This window comes from Myxocyprinus asiaticus, chromosome 3 (genome assembly GCF_019703515.2).
Source record: "Myxocyprinus asiaticus isolate MX2 ecotype Aquarium Trade chromosome 3, UBuf_Myxa_2, whole genome shotgun sequence".
Lineage (NCBI taxonomy): Eukaryota > Metazoa > Chordata > Actinopteri > Cypriniformes > Catostomidae > Myxocyprinus > Myxocyprinus asiaticus.
Window position 1 is genome coordinate 55,621,006 of NC_059346.1, and position 21,024 is coordinate 55,642,029.

At 38.1% G+C, this 21,024-nt stretch overlaps 1 protein-coding gene across 1 annotated transcript in view; it reads left to right on the plus strand.

Moving 5' to 3' along the window:
* The window catches only part of LOC127417068 (segment polarity protein dishevelled homolog DVL-2-like), a 69,856-nt gene that overhangs the window by 47,700 nt on the left and 1,132 nt on the right, over nucleotides 1-21,024 (plus strand). The window contains exons 7-14 of the mRNA XM_051656788.1: nucleotides 1,014-1,083; nucleotides 1,199-1,338; nucleotides 1,415-1,491; nucleotides 2,813-2,880; nucleotides 3,089-3,214; nucleotides 3,375-3,506; nucleotides 13,021-13,197; nucleotides 13,315-13,533. Of these exons, the coding sequence (XP_051512748.1) occupies nucleotides 1,014-1,083; nucleotides 1,199-1,338; nucleotides 1,415-1,491; nucleotides 2,813-2,880; nucleotides 3,089-3,214; nucleotides 3,375-3,506; nucleotides 13,021-13,197; nucleotides 13,315-13,533 (1,009 nt within the window). The remainder of the gene's footprint in view (nucleotides 1-1,013; nucleotides 1,084-1,198; nucleotides 1,339-1,414; nucleotides 1,492-2,812; nucleotides 2,881-3,088; nucleotides 3,215-3,374; nucleotides 3,507-13,020; nucleotides 13,198-13,314; nucleotides 13,534-21,024) is intronic.

The following is a 21,024-nucleotide window of genomic DNA, read 5'->3' on the forward strand; positions in this document are numbered from 1 at the left end:
ACTTGTACTCAAGTGAATTATTTCTTCAGTAGCAGTACTTTTACTTAAAGTAAAAAAAAACAGTGCTCTTTCCACCACTGGTAATTTGTCATGCCATTTCTGTGGCACCCCTTTGATTAGCACTCCTAGTGTAGCATCCCTTCAACATATTCCTTTGAACAGTTCTGCTTTTTATGTCATTAGGCAAGTTTTTCTTTTTTTTTAAATCACAAGTGCATTTGAAAAATCATTTATAGATTTTCATTTTTCTGTGTAAATTTTTTTTGTTTGGTTGGTTTTAAGGCTGTCAAATTAAAATGTGAAATTCGAATATTTGTCGAATTTAAAATAAAATTGCACATTCAAATGCTAAAATGAGCATTTGAATTTTGGATGTGTGCCAAGCACTGATGATGACATTAATAAAAGGTGCAGCGCATCGATTAAAAGAGAATACTGTTGTCTTGAGACACGTTTGTTAAAGGTTGAATTTCATTTTAAATTGACACAGCTTATAAAAAAATATTTATTCCTGCACAAGACCCTTAAAAAAACGAAACTGGATTTACATTGATTTGTTGTGCCCTCTTGTGAACGTAGGAGACAATGTTGATTTAAAAAACAGATGTCTTGTAGTTTTTTCTCCCTACCTAAAATAATGTCTTTATAATTCGAATATAATTATATTTGAAAGAAATTCGAATTTTGTTCCTCTGCCCTGTTGACTGCTCGAGTTGGTATATTTTTAGTAGTGTTTACTTTTTAAAAAAATATTTTTTTCTTTATTTATAGATTTTCAAATGGTTCTTGCCATGAAAATAGCCTTTGTTGCTGATATGGTGTTAAACAAAAAATTGCGTTGTGATTTGTCACCCCTGACTCTGATTATGTTGAGTTGCAATACCATGATGACAGTTGGAAACTTAAATAGATGTAAACATTTACTGTAATTATGGGGAAAGAGAGTTATGGAAAGAATAGGCTGAAATATGATATAACGGGTAATTTTTTTACATAGTCTCTTGTGATTTTAGGCATCATCATTCAGCAGTGTAACTGATTCCACAATGTCCCTCAACATCATCACTGTTACACTAAACATGGGTGAGTTCAGCATATACACTAATTATAACACTGTATACTAATTACTGAAAACTTTTCATAATTGAACCCTGTCATAAATTTGGTGTATTTATGTGTCTCTCTCTGTGCGTAATAGAGAAATATAATTTCCTGGGCATCAGTATTGTGGGTCAGAGTAATGAGCGGGGTGATGGAGGCATCTACATCGGCTCTATTATGAAGGGTGGAGCTGTGGCTGCGGATGGGAGAATAGAGCCTGGAGACATGCTGCTGCAGGTCAGGACACTCCCTGCATCCATCTGTTCATTCAGATGTTTGTTACTGGTGATTTTTAACACTTATTTTTGTGCAGGTGAATGATATAAACTTTGAGAACATGAGTAACGATGATGCTGTGAAGGTTCTGAGAGACATCGTACACAAACCTGGGTGCGTCTTCCACACATTGATCACAAACAAACAGAAATTACACTTATTATTGCTGTGTGCTAAAATATTAATATATTGGGTTAAATGTAACTTAAGCTCTGTCAACACAATCTGTGGCATGCTGCCGAATACCACATGAGCTTTTATTTGACCTTGGGGAAAAAGGACCCATTTTTTATTAGGTGTCTTTAATTAGTATGTATTTAAAGGTGCACTCAGTATCTTTTTCTTCATTAAACCCACTTTTGAAGCATCCGTCTCTAAATAGCGTAGGCACGTTGCAAAGCAAACTCCATGCGGAGTCAGTGATTGTTTTTTATTTAACCTCTAGAGGGCGCTGTTATATCGTTGAACCAAGGAGTTCAGACTGTATAACCCTCCCCTGCCGGCCACGGAGAAATGAAACCAAAAATAAGTGTTGATTTTTGCCGATAGTTAAAAAAACGCAACTATCAACCCCGATTAAGAGATATCGGTCAGCCTCTAGTTGCAACCATCATAATGTTTCGAAAACGTGATCGACACTTAAAGGTGAAGTGTGTAATTTCTGCGTCACTAGCGCCACCGAGCGGAATTGCAAAAATAAACATTGTTTTCAAACAGCTTTCCAAATACGCCCCACGTCTCCGGTTGATCGAACAAACAGATAGTCCCGCCCCAACTGAAGTCAATGTTGTTGTTTTGACTGGATGGGTCGCTCAAAACAAACAGAGGAATTTTTACTGCACCCACAGAGCCACAGTGTTTACAGTTTGAAAAAATGAACCTACAAACGGCTTACTTATAGTTGTCTGTGCATATTATGCTGGGATTGGAAAAAGTATTTTAACACCGATAAAGTTACACACTTCAGCTTTAAACATTACACGTGTAAACCTGATAGTAGTGTGATAGAATTGCTTATCACCAAGGTAACCCAGTCTTTTGACTCTGCTAAAATGTAAACCTGATTACTTTTGCTTATGCGATGGACGTGACATATCTGTAATCCACTGTTTACATGCAGCAAACTCCACCCACAAGATTTGGGAACTCATAACCAGAAGCTCATCCACCTAGAAAAGTAGTCCCACCTCAAAATGACTATTTAGACAACTTTACAGCTCAAATAACAATATCGACAGTGCTTCCAAGAGCTTGTAGTCTTTTAAGATTTAAAATTAATATTGTAAATGAGCTATTTGTAGAGACCCAGTTGTATAAGGGTTAGTTTGTTGATCAACATTCGTTTAAGACCAGTTGTGTTAGTTTTAGTTAAAACATGATGTTTTAGTATGCTGTGTGTGTGTGTGTGTGTGTGTGTGTGTGTGTGTGCTTGCAGACCCATCATCCTGACAGTGGCTAAGTGTTGGGACCCGTCGCCCCAGGGATACTTCATTTTGCCCCGCAGTCAGTCTCGAACCTTACCATTCACTTTACTGTACTTAAACATGTACACACATCTAAATTCTCATATCAGTAGAGACGTAAAATAATATCAGATGAATATTTGCATATATTTTTCTTTATCACACACAGCTGATTAATAGAAGTATTTATTGAGATGTAAAAAACATGTCTTGACTTAAACTCTTATCTGCATCATTGTGACTTCCAGACGAGCCGATTCGACCCATTGACCCTGCAGTGTGGGTGAGTCACTCTGTGGCCATGAGTGGTGGAGCATACCCTCCCTACCCACCCAGCACTATAACATCCAGCTCATCTGTAACAGAGACAGAGAGTAAGTCTCCTCTTAATCACATCCTTTTATTTCAATCCTTTTCACCCACCACTAGTTCCTTTGACCTTTCCTTGCATTATATTATGGCAGGTTCACAAAACAATCTGCACTGAAATTTGTCATTTTCCTTTTTATCCATTTTTACTCTGTCTCTCTGTAGGATTTGATGAGTTCTCGCTCTCCCTGCACTCTGACATGGCATCTGTTGCTAAAGCCATGGCCTCTCCTGACTCTGGTCTGGAAGTCAGAGACCGAATGTGGCTGAAGATCACCATCCCCAATGCGTTCCTGGGTGAGTATGAGAGAGTGTGAGATTTGATAGGTGTGAATGTCATGAGTTAAAGGAGAAATTAGAAGAGTAAAGAGCAAAAAAATAAATAACAGGCTTAAAGACTTGATCAAACTCAAGGACCTACATCCTACATGTGATATCTTAAGGCCTATCAACACAAGTATGAGCACACATTTTTGCAGCAGACAACACATTCTTGTAAACTTTTTTTTTTTTTTTTAAACGAATTAGATATAACTAATGCATTATATGCTGATATAATGCATTAATTTAGTGTGATTAATTAGATTAAAAAAAACATGTTAAAAAATATGCGCAATTAATCATGTCCCAGGAACGTAATAAGGAATATTCCTACCATCTGAGCAGTTCAAGTTTAAAGTGCCACCTGCTTTCAACAGGGGGCAGTAAGCGAAACTCCAGCTGTAAAGGCAACCCGCAGCTGAAAAAAACAAAACAAAACACACTCACTCTTGCATTCAAACACCGCTGGACGGAGTGCAGTTCCGAATTCAGGGATCTTGAGACGTGTTTTCCTAAGTTTCAAACTACTTCTAACTTGACACAGTGACTTAAAAACACTGTGTTAATAATGCGACGCAACCAAAGTGAGATCACATCCCTGAGGAGAGCTTCAAAAGAGTCTGTATGACACGTGTACATTACCGTGTCCTAAAAGCTCTAATAAATCTATCTTGGACAGATTGATGAATTTAATTGCAAAATGGATTGCTGTGGACTCAGTGATAGGCTTATGTCTAATGATATGGAAATAAACAATATTGCCTTATAAAGCTGCTTTTTTTTATTGTTTAATCAATGTTTTAATCATCTGCCAGTATAATGTAATGCATTTTAATTATTTAAATTATATTTATAATGGATTACATATTTATAATTATTAAAATAAAATTGTTTAATCATTATATATTGAATTATTGTTATTTGGGGGGGGGGGGGGGGCTTTCTCTGAAAATATTTATATGCAATTAATTTGATTAATTAATCCCCATGTCATGTAATTAACCCCTTAAACTCTGGTGCATTTGTGGGCTGCCGTCCACAATTTTTCACACTGAATTTTCACAGCTCACCATTCATACACATTCTGGACAAATTGCAAAAAATTGGTCAAATATTTTTCAGAAATCCCCCTAAATAATAAAAATAAAAAGAATCCAATTATTCATAAATAATATTGTATGTGTTTACAATCTTATGATAATGTTTTTTTGAAAAAAAAAAAGAAGTTTGTAAACATTTCATTTCACTAGATGGCAGCAAGCACTAGAAAAAAATATTTTTTTCTCTATCACATTCCATCACAATAACGCATTTTAGCCATCACAGATGTGCTCGTCCATAGACATTTAGTATAATTTTCAGTTCATGCACCACCCTCATTATTTCATTGAATATCTTGCCATCTAGAAGCTCAATTTAAGTGTCATTAGAAAGCTGAGATCCTCCCCTTTGTGATGATATAAAACATTTTATCATCAATAGTTGAAAACATATTTTTCTGATGATTTGTTTAACATAATGTTCCTGCTGGATGACATATTTTGTTCTGGACATCTAAGATATAACATTAGATTATTCATACAAGCAAGCTCACAGACAAGTAAAAAAATTGATTTTTGGTAAAAAGCATTTATAAAAGTTTTAGCTATTTGGGGCTTACAGCAGCAGTGATTGGCGCATAAAAGCGACATTTGTATTTGATGAGCTACAGAAATCATATTTCACTTCTGATTCTTTTGAAAATCTTTCGAACTGTGGTATTAACTTGTGATTTCGGACATAAACTCAAGATGGCACCACAGATGGCTGCTTCGGTGTGGAGCTCTCTAGCGTTTGTATTACTTTTGTTTGTTTATCATGTTTTTTGCCACTCTTTCCCAATCAGTTTCTCCAGGGATGAACTGCTGAATATTTGGCAGAGCATACCTGATCATTTTTTGCCGGTGTTTGATTATTCAGATGTTTTATTAAACATCTTAGTTGGAGGCAGTGCTCTACAAGCGATCCACATGACGCACACGAGGGAAGAGAGCCGGAGTGCTTGTGAAGTTTCGTCAACGCGGCTTTAGGACTCAGCTGCTGAATATTCATCTGGCGAATGTCCGCTCCCTCGCCAACAAAACGGACAAACTGTTTCTGCTCACTCAAACAAATAAGGACTTTTTTAACTCCGCTGCTCTGTGTTTCACGGAAACCTGGCTGAGTGTAGCCATCCCAGACAGCACGTTACATCTGCCGGGCTTTCAGCTGTTCAGAGTGGATCGCAGTGGTACATGCTTTTAGATCAATGAAAGTTGGTGTACAGATGTAACAGCATTGAAGAAGATGTGCTGTCCTAATTTAGAGGCGCTCTTCATCAACTGTAAGCCTTTCTACTTGCCGTGGGAGTTTTCTTAGTTTATTTTGGTAAGTGTTTATATCCCGCACAAGCATGCATGAACGCAGTGTTGCAACAGCTGGCTGATCACATCACAGACACGGAGCAACAGCACCCGGACTCACTTTTATTATTCTGGGAGATTTTAATAAAGCTAACCTCACCCGTGAACTGCCAAAATACAAACAACACATCACATGTCCCACCAGAGAAAGACATGTACTGGGCCACTGCTACACCACTGTTAAGGATGCATATCGCTCTGTACCACATGCCGATTTATGACTCTCTGATCACTGTCTGGTTCATCTTCTCCCGACCTAAAGCAGAAACTAAAATCAGCTAAACCTGTAGTAAGGACTTTAAAGAGAAGGACCAATGAAGCAGAGCTGGAACTAAAAGCCTGCTTTGACTGCACTGATGGACCAATGAAGCAGAGCTGGAACTAAAAGCCTGCTTTGACTGCACCGTTTGGAGTATTTTTGAGGCTGCCACCACAGACCTGGATGAGATACTGTAATATATATCAGTTTCTGTGAGGATATGTGCATCCCTACGAGGACATTTTTATCATTCAATAATGATAAACCATGGTTTACAGGAAAAATCAGACAGCTTCGTCATGCCAAAGAGGATGCTTACAGAAGTAAAACCATTATACAACCAGGCCAGGAACACGCTTATTAAGGATATCAGAGAAGCTAAAAGAAGCTACTCTGAAAAGCTGAAAAACCAGTTTTCAGCCAACGATCCTGCATCTGTGTGGAAAGGCCTAAAAAGCATCACCAAGTACAAGACACCTCCCCTCCGCTCTGTAGAGAGTCAAATAATGGCTGATGAACAATATATTTTACTGCAGGTTTGAAAACCCAGTCTCACACCCCTCCCCCACAAACCAACACCTCCTTGAACCCCCCCTCCTCCCCCCTCCTGCTACTCAATCTGCACTTATGATCTGTGAGGAAGATGTGTGCCGGGTCTTTCGGAAACAAAAGACTAGGAAAGCTTTAGGCCCAGATGGTGTTTCACCTGCCTGTCTGAAAGTCTGCACTGACCAACTGGCCCCCATCTTCACATAGATTTTCAGTAGATCACTGGAGCAGTGTGAAGTTCTCTGTTGCTTCAAATGCTCCACCATCATTCTGGTCCCCAAAAACCCCAAAATCATAGGACTAAATGACTACAGACCTGTTGCTTTCGCATCTGTGGTCATGAAGTCGTTTGAGTGACTGGTTTTGGTCTACCTGAAGGACACTACTGGACCTCTGCTGGACCCCCTTCAATTTGCTTACCGAGCAAACAGGTCTGTGGATGATGCTGTCAGTATTGGACTGCATTATATCCTGCAACACCTCAACAGACCTGGGACTTATGCAAGGATCCTATTTGTGGACGGCAGTTCAGCCTTCAATACCATCATGCCTGAGCTTCTCTCAACCAAACTGACTCTGTGCCCACCTCAATCTGTCAATGGATCACCAGCTTTCTGACAGATAGGCAGCAGCTAGTGAGATTGGGGAAACTCACATCAGGGACCCTCACTATTAGCACTGGTGCTCCTCAGGGATGCGTTCTCTCTCCAATGCTCTTCTCCCTGTACACGAATGACTGCACAGCAAAAGACCCCACTGTCAATCTCCTGAAGTTTGCAGATGACACCATGGTCATCGGCCTCATCCACGATGGTGACGAGACTGCATACAGATGGGAGGTTGATCAGCTGGCTGTCTGGTGCGGTCATAACAACCTTGAACTGAACACGCTCAAAACAGTGGAGATGATAGCGGACTTCAGGAGAATTCCCCCGCACCCCCAGTTTTATTCGGTCCATATTCTCAAATGTTAAGTCAAAAGTAAAATGAGGGGGGAAAACGCTTCAGTAGATGGTTCACATGGTGCTGCACTTGCACTTATTCCTACTACTCCAGACTCGAGCTTCATAATAACAGTAAAATACCACATTGTTTTTTATTCAGTACAGCTGTATGTAGAGTAGTAATATTCACAGATAGCAGTGGTATTCGGCTGAACTCGGTGGTGAAGCGGCTCAGAATATGAGCTCAGGCCAGGGGCTGTTCAAACAGACAGAACACAACAGACTGGAACCGAACGCGAGGATTTCGAGACATTTCCAATTTGAAAAAAGCATTTAAACAACTCATTGCTTAATCTGAGAAACGCTTATAAGAGAGCAAGATGCAACGGCCAAAGACCTCCACCAACAGTAAGGGGCTGTTCAAACCGAACGCTTTTGCAACCATCCATTTGTTTTTCTATGTAAACGTGTGCTAGATGAACGTCTTTGTTTTGTTTTTGTTTATTCAGCGTCTCGTGCAGGAGCACTGTTTTTTTAGATGATGTGTCTACTTAAAAAGAACTTTAAAAGCATGTTGAGACACCTGCTTTCTGTTAAACTGTATTTGTTGTGCTGTGTCTAACCTTTTTTAGCACAAGAATGTGATCAATGTGAAGTCATTGTATTACAGTGAGGATAACAATTTTTTATTGAAATCAGATGCGTTTCTGATTTGTTTATATGTTTCTCTCGGATGCATGAAGATATTAATTTGCTTTCTCACGTCACTAGCTTTAGATATGCAACTTAGCTGGCTAACGAATGCATAAATGTGACCAGCTGGATATAAACTAATGCAAATAAATGGTAATAGATGGTAACAGTCATGACATTTAAACATTTGGGTAGGACTTGCGTGTATTTTTGTCACATTGTTCTAACCGCTTGAGGCTAGCTTTAATGTTAGCATCCTCTCAGCCTTGTCGGCAAACATACTGCTATTCTATACTAATGCAGCATGTAGTCAACAAATTAATTACTTTATAATGATATGACAATGTGTACTGTAGTGTACTGTATACATACCTTTTCGTTGTTGATGGTTTAAATCCGCATCTGAAATGTTCCGCTCCATGCAGAGTGTAGTCTCATGTGTCAAAAAACCCCACCACAAAGCTTCAGTGAAGTAATAGTTTTTATTTCACCTCTAGAGGCCACTCTCATACTGTAAACGACAGCGGACCCTTACCAGCTGCTCCAGCACCGGACGCAATGGGGAAAAACTGTCGATGTCGATTTTTGCCGATAACTGATAGTTCCAGAAATCTGTTATCGGTGCTGATTAATCGGCAAACCTGATATATCGGTCGACCTCTAAAGGAAACTACAACGGACAGTCAGGACTGCCGAGAGGATTATTGCTGCCCCCTGCCCACCCTCCAAGACCTGTACGTCTCCAGAGTGAGGAAACGTGCAGGTAGAATCACTCTGGACCCCACACACCCTGCCTACTCCCTACAGAGCACTGAGCGCAAGGACATCCAGGCACAAGAATAGTTTTTACCCTCAGGCCATTTTCCTCATGAACAATTAAACTGCCTCAGAACTCCCCCATAGTGCAATAATGTAAATACATATCTCATGTACATATGTAAATTCACATATTTAATTCAATAACTGTACATACCCCTACCTTGACATACATTACCTCTTGCACATGTACAGTTGAAGTCAGAAGTTTACATACTCCTTAGCCAAATTCATTTAAACTCAGTTTTTCACAATTCCTGACATTTAATCGTAGAAAACTTTCCCTGTCTTAGGTCAGTTAGGATCACTACTTTATTTTAAGAATGTGAAATGTCAGAATAATAGTAGAGAGAATGATTTATTTCAGCTTTTATTTCTTTCATCACATTCCCAGTGGGTTAGAAGTGTACATACACTTTGTTAGTATTTGGTAGCATTGCCTTTAAAGTGTTTAAATTGGGTCAGACATTTTGGGTAGCCTTCCACTAGCTTCTTGCAATAAATTGCTGGAATTTTGGTCCATTCCTCCAGACAGAACTGGTGTAACTAAGTCAGGTTTGGAGGCCTCCTTGCTCGCACATGCTTTTTCAGTTCTGCCCACTGTTGAGCCTCATGTATTCAGATAGAAGACAAAGGCAGGCCTAATAGAGTCGTAAAAACCTAACTCAAGCCCCCACCTTCCAAGTCGTAAATCTTAATGATAAAAAATCGCACCAAAATCAAACAAAGGGAGTCCAAAACAGACTACAAATCCATGAAGCCTTGCTCACTAAAGGATCGAACTCTCAACTCCTATTGGATGAGGCACACAACAGAACATCCCTCAAACATGACATCATCAGGAGTTGAAATACCTCTGAAATGCTTCTGGGATTTGCTTCCAGCGACTTTGTTTGCAGCGTGTGGATGCAGCTCTTTGCTGCTCTCAGGTGCAACCTCGTGGCACAAGGAAGTAACGTCCGACTTGAAACTGTGGCCATACAATCTCCATCTCGCTGGACGAGTTGAGATTACTCTGTGTTCAACCGAACACTCTAACGGATCCGAAGGAGACCGCCGAACAATTCGCATCTTCATCCGTTTGCCTACAGAAGTGAAGAGATTAAAGATTTCTCTTCCATCTTCAATCAAGTCGACATTTCTGAGTTCTCCGCCAGCCCGCCGAGAATCAACAGCCGTGCCCGCCAACAGAGCGAGGAAACGGCCTCCCGTCATCACCCGAGCCTCAAGGAACCGGGTCAGAGTTAAAGGACGGAGGAAAACACATTCTACCTGTGTCCTCATGCGATTCAAGTAAGAGGTTTACGTCTGGGCAGAGATAGAATATTATAGTGTGTTATTCTTGTGTTTCAAGGTTTTTGCTTGTACAGTTTACGGACCGCCATGTCCGCTCATTATTAATACTCAGGGTATTAATTATCACAAATTTGTTTTGCTGTATTGTGGTCCAACCAAATTGGATTGTTGTGCAAATTTCGCCATCGCGGGTGAGACAGCAACTGAGTTCATCCATTAAAGAGTCAAATAACGCGGGACTTTTACGAGCCCCGCTCGTAAAACCGCGTCTCTGAGTGATAAACACAGCTGCTTTCTCTCCCACTATCACGAAATCGGCTTTAGGGCTGTCACTTAATCATCTCTCTCTCTCTCTCTCTCTCTCGTACTAACCACACACACAAACCCACACACACACCTTATGTGTTATAGGATTATTTCATTTCCATATCTAATCATATCACTGTTTAGTTTGTGTTGTAAGTCGGAAGTTTATTGACTGCATTGTATTAATTATTAATTGATATTACTGCATAAATAAACTTTGTTTATATTACAAAGAGAAGTGTTTTGGTTTGTTTTGCATACACCTGTGTCATGCTGACAAGATGTCAGTGCTCGGATTCAAACCTTCATTCATTGTTTTTCCCGAAAATCGATATTCTTCGGATGCCGATTTTCCTAAGAAAACAATCTAATATTGAGACTGTTACTATCTGGTTATTAGTCCCTAATTCCAGTGTGGTGCCCCGTCAATGTTAAACCTTATTAATATTCTATTGATTTTTGATAATTGATCATTATCTTTGATGATTGAATTTGAATGATCAATAAGCTAGTGTTAATTTTAATTAATGTTTCATCGATGTTAACAATTAACGATTACCTTTGATTTTAAAAAGCTAACATTGATTCTCATCAATGTTCTATTGATTTTAATAATTAATAATTATCTTTGATAATTATTAATTATTGCTAATAACCAAACTTGCTCTTAAACGTAGCACACTACATTTACTGGAGCCCCATATGAGGTTTTAATGAGTTAGATTCAATTGATTAATTTAAATATTAATTAATAACTACAGAAATAATTATTAATTATTTCTGATAGTAACACTGATCTAAACAACCAGTAAAGAGATTGAGATCAGGATTGAGATCAGGGCTTTGTGATGGCCACTCCAGTACCTTGACTTTGTTGTCCTTAAGCCATTTTGCCACAACTTTGGAGGTATGCTTGGGGTCATTGTCTATTTGAAAGACCCAATTGTGACCGAGCTTTAACTTCCTGGCTGATGTCTTGAGATGTTGCTTCAATATATCCACCTAATTTTCCTTCCTCATGATGCCATCTATTTTGTGAAGTGCACCAGTCCCTCCTGCATCAAATCAACTCCACATCCACATCATGATGCTGCCACCCCCATGCTTCACATGCCTCACCCTTTTTCCTCCAAATGTAACGATTGTCATTATGGCCAAGCCGTTCGATTTTTTTTGTTTCATGACACATTTCTCCGAAAAGTAAGATCTTTGTCCCCATGTGCACTTGCAAACTGTATTCTAGCTTTTGTATGACTGTTTTTTCCACAATATAGCACCCCCCTTTGGATCCGCCGGCGGGTCCAATAGTTAATTCAGTTCAACATTTTAATTGATTGACAGCCCTAATAATAACATGTATTATTCTAGGTCAAGTGTATGGAAAAGGCATTCCAGATAATGTTGGCCTCCGAGTACATGAAACATATCAAAGCCATAGTGGTTACAACCAATGGTGAATGGGTGCCATGATGCTGCTGACTGTTTGATGGTCCAAAGGCATATTTAGGCAGCATAAAAGTAATCCACATGACTCCAGTCAATCAATGAATGTGTTCTGAAGCAAATCGATAGGTTTGTGTAAGAAACAAATAGATAATTACAGTTTCTGAGAGAATTATCATTTTTGGGTGAACTAATCCTTTAACACGCATATTGTTTATGTCTTGTGATTATACTTTTTATTGGCTCCCTTTACTTCTGTTGTAAGTGCCTCACTGGAACCCAGATTTGTGCTTTTTCTTTTTTTTTTTAAAGAAAAGGAGTGACGAGTCAAAACAAATGCTGTCGATTGAGCTCATCTTGTATTGAAACTTGAATATTCATTTACAGTAGTGCCAGATGTGAAGGGTGGGGAGAATTTATACATGCATCTGGTGTTTCAACAAAAAATACTTCCACATTGTCCCATTTCGCATATAAAAATGTATTGTTCCATTAAGGCGAAATCTTAACTGTCTGTCTAATACAAACTTTCCACAAAGCCAGACAGTAATTTGTGCGATATCAGTTCTGAGGAGATTTTTTGTCTATTCGAAATTCAAAAAATGCTGTTACTCTTAATTTGAAGGGACTTTACACTGCTAAAAAAGACCAATTAAATAGGTTTAAACTTGTTGTTTCAACTGGACCTTCTGTGCAAAGTGCATTTTTCTTTGACATTGTTGTAAAGTGTTGTGTTTGTACAGGTTCTGATGTGGTCGAGTGGCTTTATCACCACATCGAGGGCTTCCAGGACAGACGAGAGGCTCGTAAATATGCCAGCAACCTCCTGAAAGCTGGCTTTATTAGACACACAGTCAACAAGATCACCTTCTCAGAGCAGTGCTACTATGTGTTTGGAGACTTCAGCGACTGTGAAAACTGTGAGTGTTATACATGTCCAGTTAGATCACATTATCACTGGTGTCAGACCTCTTATGTTAACAGATTTCTATCTCGTTTTCTCTGTCTTCCACTTTCGCCTTCCCTTTTTCAATCAGATATGGTGAACCTATCTCTGAACGATAACGATGGTTCCAGTGGAGCATCTGACCAGGACACTCTGGCACCGTTGCCTTTGCCAGGGGCCACACCCTGGCCCTTGATGCATGCCTTCCCTTACCAGTACCCGCAGCCCTACACCAGCCAGCCCCCTCCCTACCATGAGCTCTCCAGCTATAGTTACACACCAGGAAGTGCTGGCAGTCAACACAGTGAAGGTGAGAGAGCGCGAGCATTGGGTGAACAAATAAAAAAAGCCTTGTGCAATTTTATTTGGCATTAGGGACTCAATCTTGTCTTGATAGAAGTGTTTTCATTCACAATTGCATAGACTTGAGTATGTGTTCAGCCTTTACTCTCTCTTTAAAGGAATAGTTCACCAAAAAATTCTCATGTACTCATCCCTCATGAGAATTCAAGAATCTTCACACTGTTCTTCTCCGTACAACTGTTAATAGTGATCAAAGCTTGTCGAGCTGTAAAAAGGTCGAAATCAAAGCTCATGAAAGTAGAAGGACTGCAACTAACGATTATTTTGATAATCGTCTGATCGAATGATTATTAGAACGATTAATCAATTATTTGGGCAATTGTTGCAGCAATTAATCAACAGCTCTTAACCAACAATTCAGCTTGTGCCTCGAGTTATGAGGTTGTATTAATGATGAAATTATCTTTTAAATATACCTTAAATTTATCTTCACTGAATATAAAGGCAAACTCTCTCTCATGTATATATATATATATATATATATATATATATATATATATATATATATATATATATATATATATACGCACTGTCGGCCAAAAGTTTGGAATAATGTACAGATTTTGCTTTTATGGAAAGAAATTGGTACTTTTATTCACCAAAGTGGCATTCAACTGATCTTTATGTCTAGTAAGGACATTAATAACATGAAAATTACAATTTGAAAAAAAAAAAAAAATAATAATAATATATATTATTATATATATATATTCAGAACTTCTTAAACTACCTCAAAGAGTTTTCATCAAAAAAATCCTCCACGTGCAGCAATGACAGCTTTGCAGATCCTTGGCATTCCAGCTCTCAGTTTGTCCAGATACTCAGGTGACATTTCACCCCACACTTCCTGTAGCATTTGCCATAGATGTGGCTGTCTTGTCGGGCACTTCTCACGCACCTTACAGTCTAGCTCAGAGGTGCACAATTGGCGGACATTGGTCCGGGTCCAGACCGAGTGAAGGTTCTATCTAGACCTCGACACACTTCTCAAATTAAATACTGATGAAGCAACCCTTTTTTTTCAATGTACACATACTGCGCTGGCTCAGCGCAGCTGGGAAGGTCCCAGACAGCGCCCCATACTACTGTGTGTTGTCCAATCACGTGCATTATTTAAATCACTTCACGAAACTCAGCCAATCAAAGTGAATGTTTACAATGCATGTTAGGAGACTGATGTTGTCAGAGAGAGAGACAGCGAGAAAAGCAAAAGCGGAAGCGAGAGGAGAAATTATAGAATGCGTGCGCAAAAGTCAGGAAAGTCGATACAGAAAATCGAGCTTTCAAAGCGGTGTGGACAGACAAATATGACTTTATCCTTCCCGCAGCGAGTGTCAAACCACTCTGCCTGATAAAAATCTAATAAAAAGTGCCAACGTAAAGCGCCACTATGAGGCAAAGCACAGATACATGTCCACAGCAGTCTGAGGTGAGGGCACGCAAAATAAACAAACTCAAAGCCCTGTATGATCGGTCCACCAGAGTCAAGCAAAATCCCATTTCTCTCACTAAAGAAGAGAGATGGATAAGTGAAGTGGGAGAGAGTAGAAAAGATAAATATTAAACCTGTTTTCTTATTTGTTCAAAAATCAAAGCACTTTTTTCTGAAATTTTCAGAAACAGGCACTTTTGTTATTTTTTTGTGAAGATGCAGTAATCCATAACACTCTTTTCCAATTATCTGTTGTCCAATGTCTGTTTCTTTGCCCACTCTAACCTTTTCTTTTTGTTTTTTTGTTCCAAAAGTGGCTTTTTCTTTGCAACTCTTCCCAAAAGGCCTGTACCCCTGAGTCTTCTCTTTACTGTTGTACATGAAACTGGTGTTGAGCGGGTAGAATTCAATGAAGCTGTCAGCTGAGGACATGTGAAGCGTCTATTTCTCAAACTAGAGACTCTGATGTTCTTATCCTCTTGTTTAGTTGTACATCTGGCCTTCCACATCTCTTTCTGTCCTTGTTAGAGCCAGTTGTCCTTTGTCTTTGAAGACTGTGGTGTACACCTTTGTATGAAATCTTCAGTTTTTTGGTCATTTCAAGCATTGTATAACCTTCATTCCTCAAAACAATGATTGACTGATGAGTTTCTAGAGAAAGCTGTTTCTTTTTTGCCATTTTTTACCTGATATTGACCTTAAGACATGACAGTCTATTGCATACTGTGGCAACTCAAAAACAAACACAAAGACAATGTTTAGCTTCATTTAAAGAACCAAATAGCTTTCAACTGTGTTTGATGTAATGGCAAGTGATTTTCTAGTACAAAATTAGCAATTTAGCATGAATACTCAAGGATAAGGTGTTGGAGTGACAGCTGCTGGAAATGGGGCCTGTCTAAATTTGATCAAAAAAGACTTTTTTCAAATAGTGATGGTGCTGTTTTTTTACATCAGTAATGTCCTGACTATACTTTGTGATCAGTTGAATGCCACTTTGGTGAATTAAAGTACCAATTTCCTTCCGAAACAGCAAAATCTTTGCATTATTCCAAACTTTTGGCCGCCTATGTGTGTGTGTGTGTATGTATATATATATATATCTTTATATACAGTACTGTGCAAATGTTTTAGGCACATAAGATTGAAACAACCACACTGTCTTTTTCCAGAGCAGCCTGTATTTCTCCTGCGGTTACCTGTGGGTTTTTCTTTGTATCCCGAACAATTCTTCTGGCAGTTGTGGCTGAAATCTTTCTTGGTCTACGTGACCTTGGCTTGGCATCAAGAGATCCCCGAATTTTCCACTTCTTAATAAGTGATTGAACAGTACTGACTGGCATTTTCAAGGCTTTGGATATCTTTTTATATCCTTTCTTTATAATGTTCCATTACCTTGATATGCAGGTCTTTTGACAGTTCTTTTCTGCTCCCCGTGGCTCAGTATCTAGCCTGCTCAGTGCATCCACGTGAGAGCTAACAAACTCATTGACTATTTATACACAGACACTAATTGCAATTTAAAAAGCCACAGGTGTGGGAAATTAAACTTTAATTGCCATTTAAACCTTTGTGTGTCTCCTTGTGTGTCTGTAACAAGGCCAAACATTCAAGGGTATGTAAACTTTTGATCAGGGCCATTTGGGTGATTTCTGTTATCATTATGATTTAAAAAGGAGCCAAACAACTATGTGATAATAAATGGCTTCATATGATCACTATCCTTAAATAAAAGACAGTTTTTTAGCATGATCAGTCATATTTTCAAAATCAATACCAATTTTTCACCATTTCTGCCAGGGTATGCAAACTTTTGAGCACAACTGTGTGTGTGTGTGTGTGTATATGTGTGTGTGTGTATATATATATATATATATATATATATATATATATATACTACCGTTCAAAAGTTTGGGGTCACTTGCCTGAAATGTTTCTCATGATCTTAAAAACCTTTTGATCTGAAGGCGTATACTTAAATGTTTGAAATTAGTTTTGTAGACCAAATGTATAATTGTGCCAACATATTCATTTATTTAATTACAAAACTAAAATTGTATTAAAAAAAAAAAAGTTTTTGAAATGGATGACTTGGACCGAAAGCAGCCACTAAGTGCCCAGCATATAGAAGGGAACTCCTTCAATACTGTTTAAAAAGCATCCCAGGGTGATACCTCAAGAAGTTGAAAATGTCAAGAGTACATGTCTGCAAATTCTAGGCAAAGGGTGACTACTTTGAAGATGCTAAAATATAACACAGTTTTGATTTATTTTGGATTTTGTTTAGTCACAACATAATTCCCATAGTTCCATTTATGTTATTCCATAGTTTTGATGACTTTACTATTATTCTAAAATGTGAAAAAAATAAAAATAAAGAATAAGTGACCCTAAGCTTTTGAATGATAGTGTGTGTATATATATTAGTATTTGGTAGCATTGCCTTTAAATTGTTTAACTTGGGTCAAACATTTTGGGTAGCCTTCCACAAGCTTCTCACAATAAGTTGCTGGAATTTTGGCCCATTCCTCCAGACAGAACTGGTGTAAATGAGTCAGGTTTGGAGGCCTCCTTGCTCGCAAACGCTTTTTCAGTTCTGCCCACAAATTTTCTATCAGATTGAGGTCAGGGCTTTGTGATGGCCGCTCCAACACCTTGACTTTGTTGTCCTTAAGCCATTTTGCCACAACTTTGGAGGTATGCTTGGGGTCATTGTCCATTTGGAAGACCCATTTGCGACCGAGCTTTAACTTCCTGGCAGATGTCTTGAGATGTTGCTTCAATATATCCACATAATTTTCCTTCCTCATCATGCCATCTATTTTGTGATGTGCACCAGTCCCTCCTGCAGCAAAGCACCTCCACAACATGATGCTGCCACCCCCATGCACGGTTCACGGTTGGGATTGTGTTCTTCGGCTTGCAAGCCTCACCCTTTTTCCTCCAAACATAATGATGGTCATTATGGCCAAAAGTTCCATTTTTGATTCATCAGACCAGAGGACATTTCTCCAAAAAGTAAGATCTTTGTCCCCATGTGCACTTGCAAACTGTAGTCTGACTTTTTTATGGCAGTTTTGGAGCAGTGGCTTCTTCCTTGCTGACCAGCCTTTCAGGTTATGTCGATATAGGACTCGTTTTACTGTGGATATAGATACTTGTCTACCTGTTTCCTCCAGCATCTTCACAAGGTCCTTTGCTGTTGTTCTGGGATTGATTTGCACTTTTCGCACTAAACTACATTCATCTCTAGGTGACAGAATGAGTCTCCTTCCTGAGCGGTATGATGGCTGCATGGTCCATGGTGTTTATACTTGCATACTATTGTTTGTACAGATAAAAGTGGAACTTTCAGGCGTTTGAAAATTGCTCCCAATGATGCTCCCATTTTCTGAGGTCTTGGCTAATTTCTTTTGATTTTCCCATGAAGTCAAGCAAAGAGGCACTGAGTTTGTATGTAAACTTCTGACCCACTGGAATTTTGATATAATCAATTTAAAGTGAAACAATCTGTCTGTAAACAATTGTTGGAAAAATGACTCAAATCATGCCAAAGTAGATGTCCTAAACGACTTGCCAAAACTATAGTTTGCTAATATTAAATCTGTGGAGTGGATAAAAAAATTAGCTTTAATGACTTCAACCTAAGTGTATGTAAACTTCTGACTTCAACTGTGTACACGAGGTTTGTTTAAAACAAGTGAAAAATATCTGTAAGACAAGACACTTATACTCAAGACACATTCTCTAAAGAACTTAACATCTTATGCACTGTAGCTCCTCAAGTAAATGTTCCTTTTTTTAAAGGATGTTTAGATATTTTCTTTGGAAAAAAGTAAAAAAAATCAAATAAAATAGAGCTTGGTATCGCAAATTACCTCACAATAAGATACAGTACACACTGCGATTACATTTAATATTATTCAATACATAGAAAGCCATCACAATATCATAATTGGCTCACAACTGAAGCTGCAGTAAACACTTGTGAGAGACCCAGCGTGTCTCTCGCACGATTTGCTTCAATTCACGCGAATCATAGAAGCGTCTTTGACCGCACAGATAAATGTCATTTTCACATTATTTTTTGCTTTATTTATTGAACTTTTAATAAAAGATGCATTACAGATAAGAGGAAATGTCCCCAGGTGTTTCCTTTTTAGATGCTGTAACATGCAGGTTTTGCTTCTGTGTGGATGCCAGATCCACTTTATTTCACGACAGCATGGATTCTGTATATTAAAGCTGTTGCTGAGGCCATTTTTTTTTTTTATCATATCACCCGGATTGAGGTGAATCACTACACGACCACAAGGACTTAAAAAGTACATTGGGAACTGGGCATTCCAAATTGGGAGAAAAAGGGGAAAAATCCAAAAAAATTAATAAATAATAGCTGATATTGTTACAATTACATACATTGTAATGTTCTTTTGATTGAAAATTATTTATTTTTTCCCGCCGTCCGGTTCCTCACACCATCGCGCGTACAGACGGGCTCTCCGCTTCTATCAATCTGCATCAGTTCGATATTGTACTCCCGCATTAAATTCCGTAACTGTTCGCCCCTTTTGTTCAAAATAAACTGTCATGCTCACGGTGCTGTACTGTACTTCCCTGCCCTGTGCTGCTGTTTGTCTGTCTGAAAAGCCTCACCCGCTAGAGGCCAAAAGTGCGCAAGGGATGGATGTTATATAAAGAAGGTATGAGAAATCACAAAACAATGTAACAAAATGCTACAATTTACTTAATAATAATATCTCATTATGTTAAATAACCATAATGTTAATTAAGACTTTATTATTAAAACTGTAATACAATAATACATATACACAACAACCACTTTTAGTGTTTGAATCAATCATATCTCTCACTAAACACTGTGTGAAATGTTTATTTTTGCCTTATTTTATTCAGTTAACATGTATGAGTTGATAACAGTTTGCTTAATAATCTCATTCCATATCTGGATAATTGCTGCAATATCATAGAGGATAAATTTCCTCCTCTATGATATTTCATTATACTAGTTTTGTTCAGTATGTTAACTTAACCAAAATACTTGGACATACATGAATGAGAATAAAACTGAAATAGGAATGTGTTCCAGAGACAATGTACATTTATGTAGTTTAGAGACATTTAGAATGTTACACATTTCTATTTCTATTTAAATAAATGTATTCTTAAAATATTCTGTTTGTCCAAGAATCCTCTTGCAGCAATGCAGGTCTTTGGCATTTAGAAGCTGCTAGTTTAGGACCTGTGAGGAGTCTGTTTCTCAAACTAGAGACTGTGATTTACTTGACTTTTTGTTGTTCATCTGGCGTCCACTTCTCTTTCTATCCTGGTTAGAGATTCTTTTTTCAAAACAGTAATGCATGGAATAGCCTTTATCTCTCTAAAAAAAAAAATAGACTTCAGGAGAAAATAGAATTTCAGGAGAAATGTTTATTTTTGCCTATTTTTAAAACCAAAATTTGACTTGCAAGTGTAAAGCAACTTGTAAGAACTCAATACCTCGGCAAATGGGGAAAAAACCCACTGTATTGTGATTTCTGCATGGTAGTGCAACCATTTTCAATTATTCTAATAATAAGAACATTTTCTTGAGTACCAAATTAGCACTTTAGAATGCTTTTGTAAGGAATAGGTGACACAGTATATGTTTGCCATCACGGGTAAAGAAAAAAATGGAATAAATATCACTTAAAACAGTTATTTCAAACCATAATAATAATTTGCAATTAATGATTTTGGCAGTATTTTTGATCAATTTAATGCATCCTTGGTGAAAGGAAGCATGTTTCTTTCAAGAACAAAAATGTCTGTGTTCTACAAATGGAAGCGTATATACTATATATAATACAATTTTCATAAAGTAACCTGTAACGTAATTACTTGAGTAGTTTTTTGGAATACTAATTTACTCTTACATGAGTCATAATATTTCTTAGTACTTCTACTTGTACTCAAATGAATAATTTCTTCAGTAGCAGTACTTTT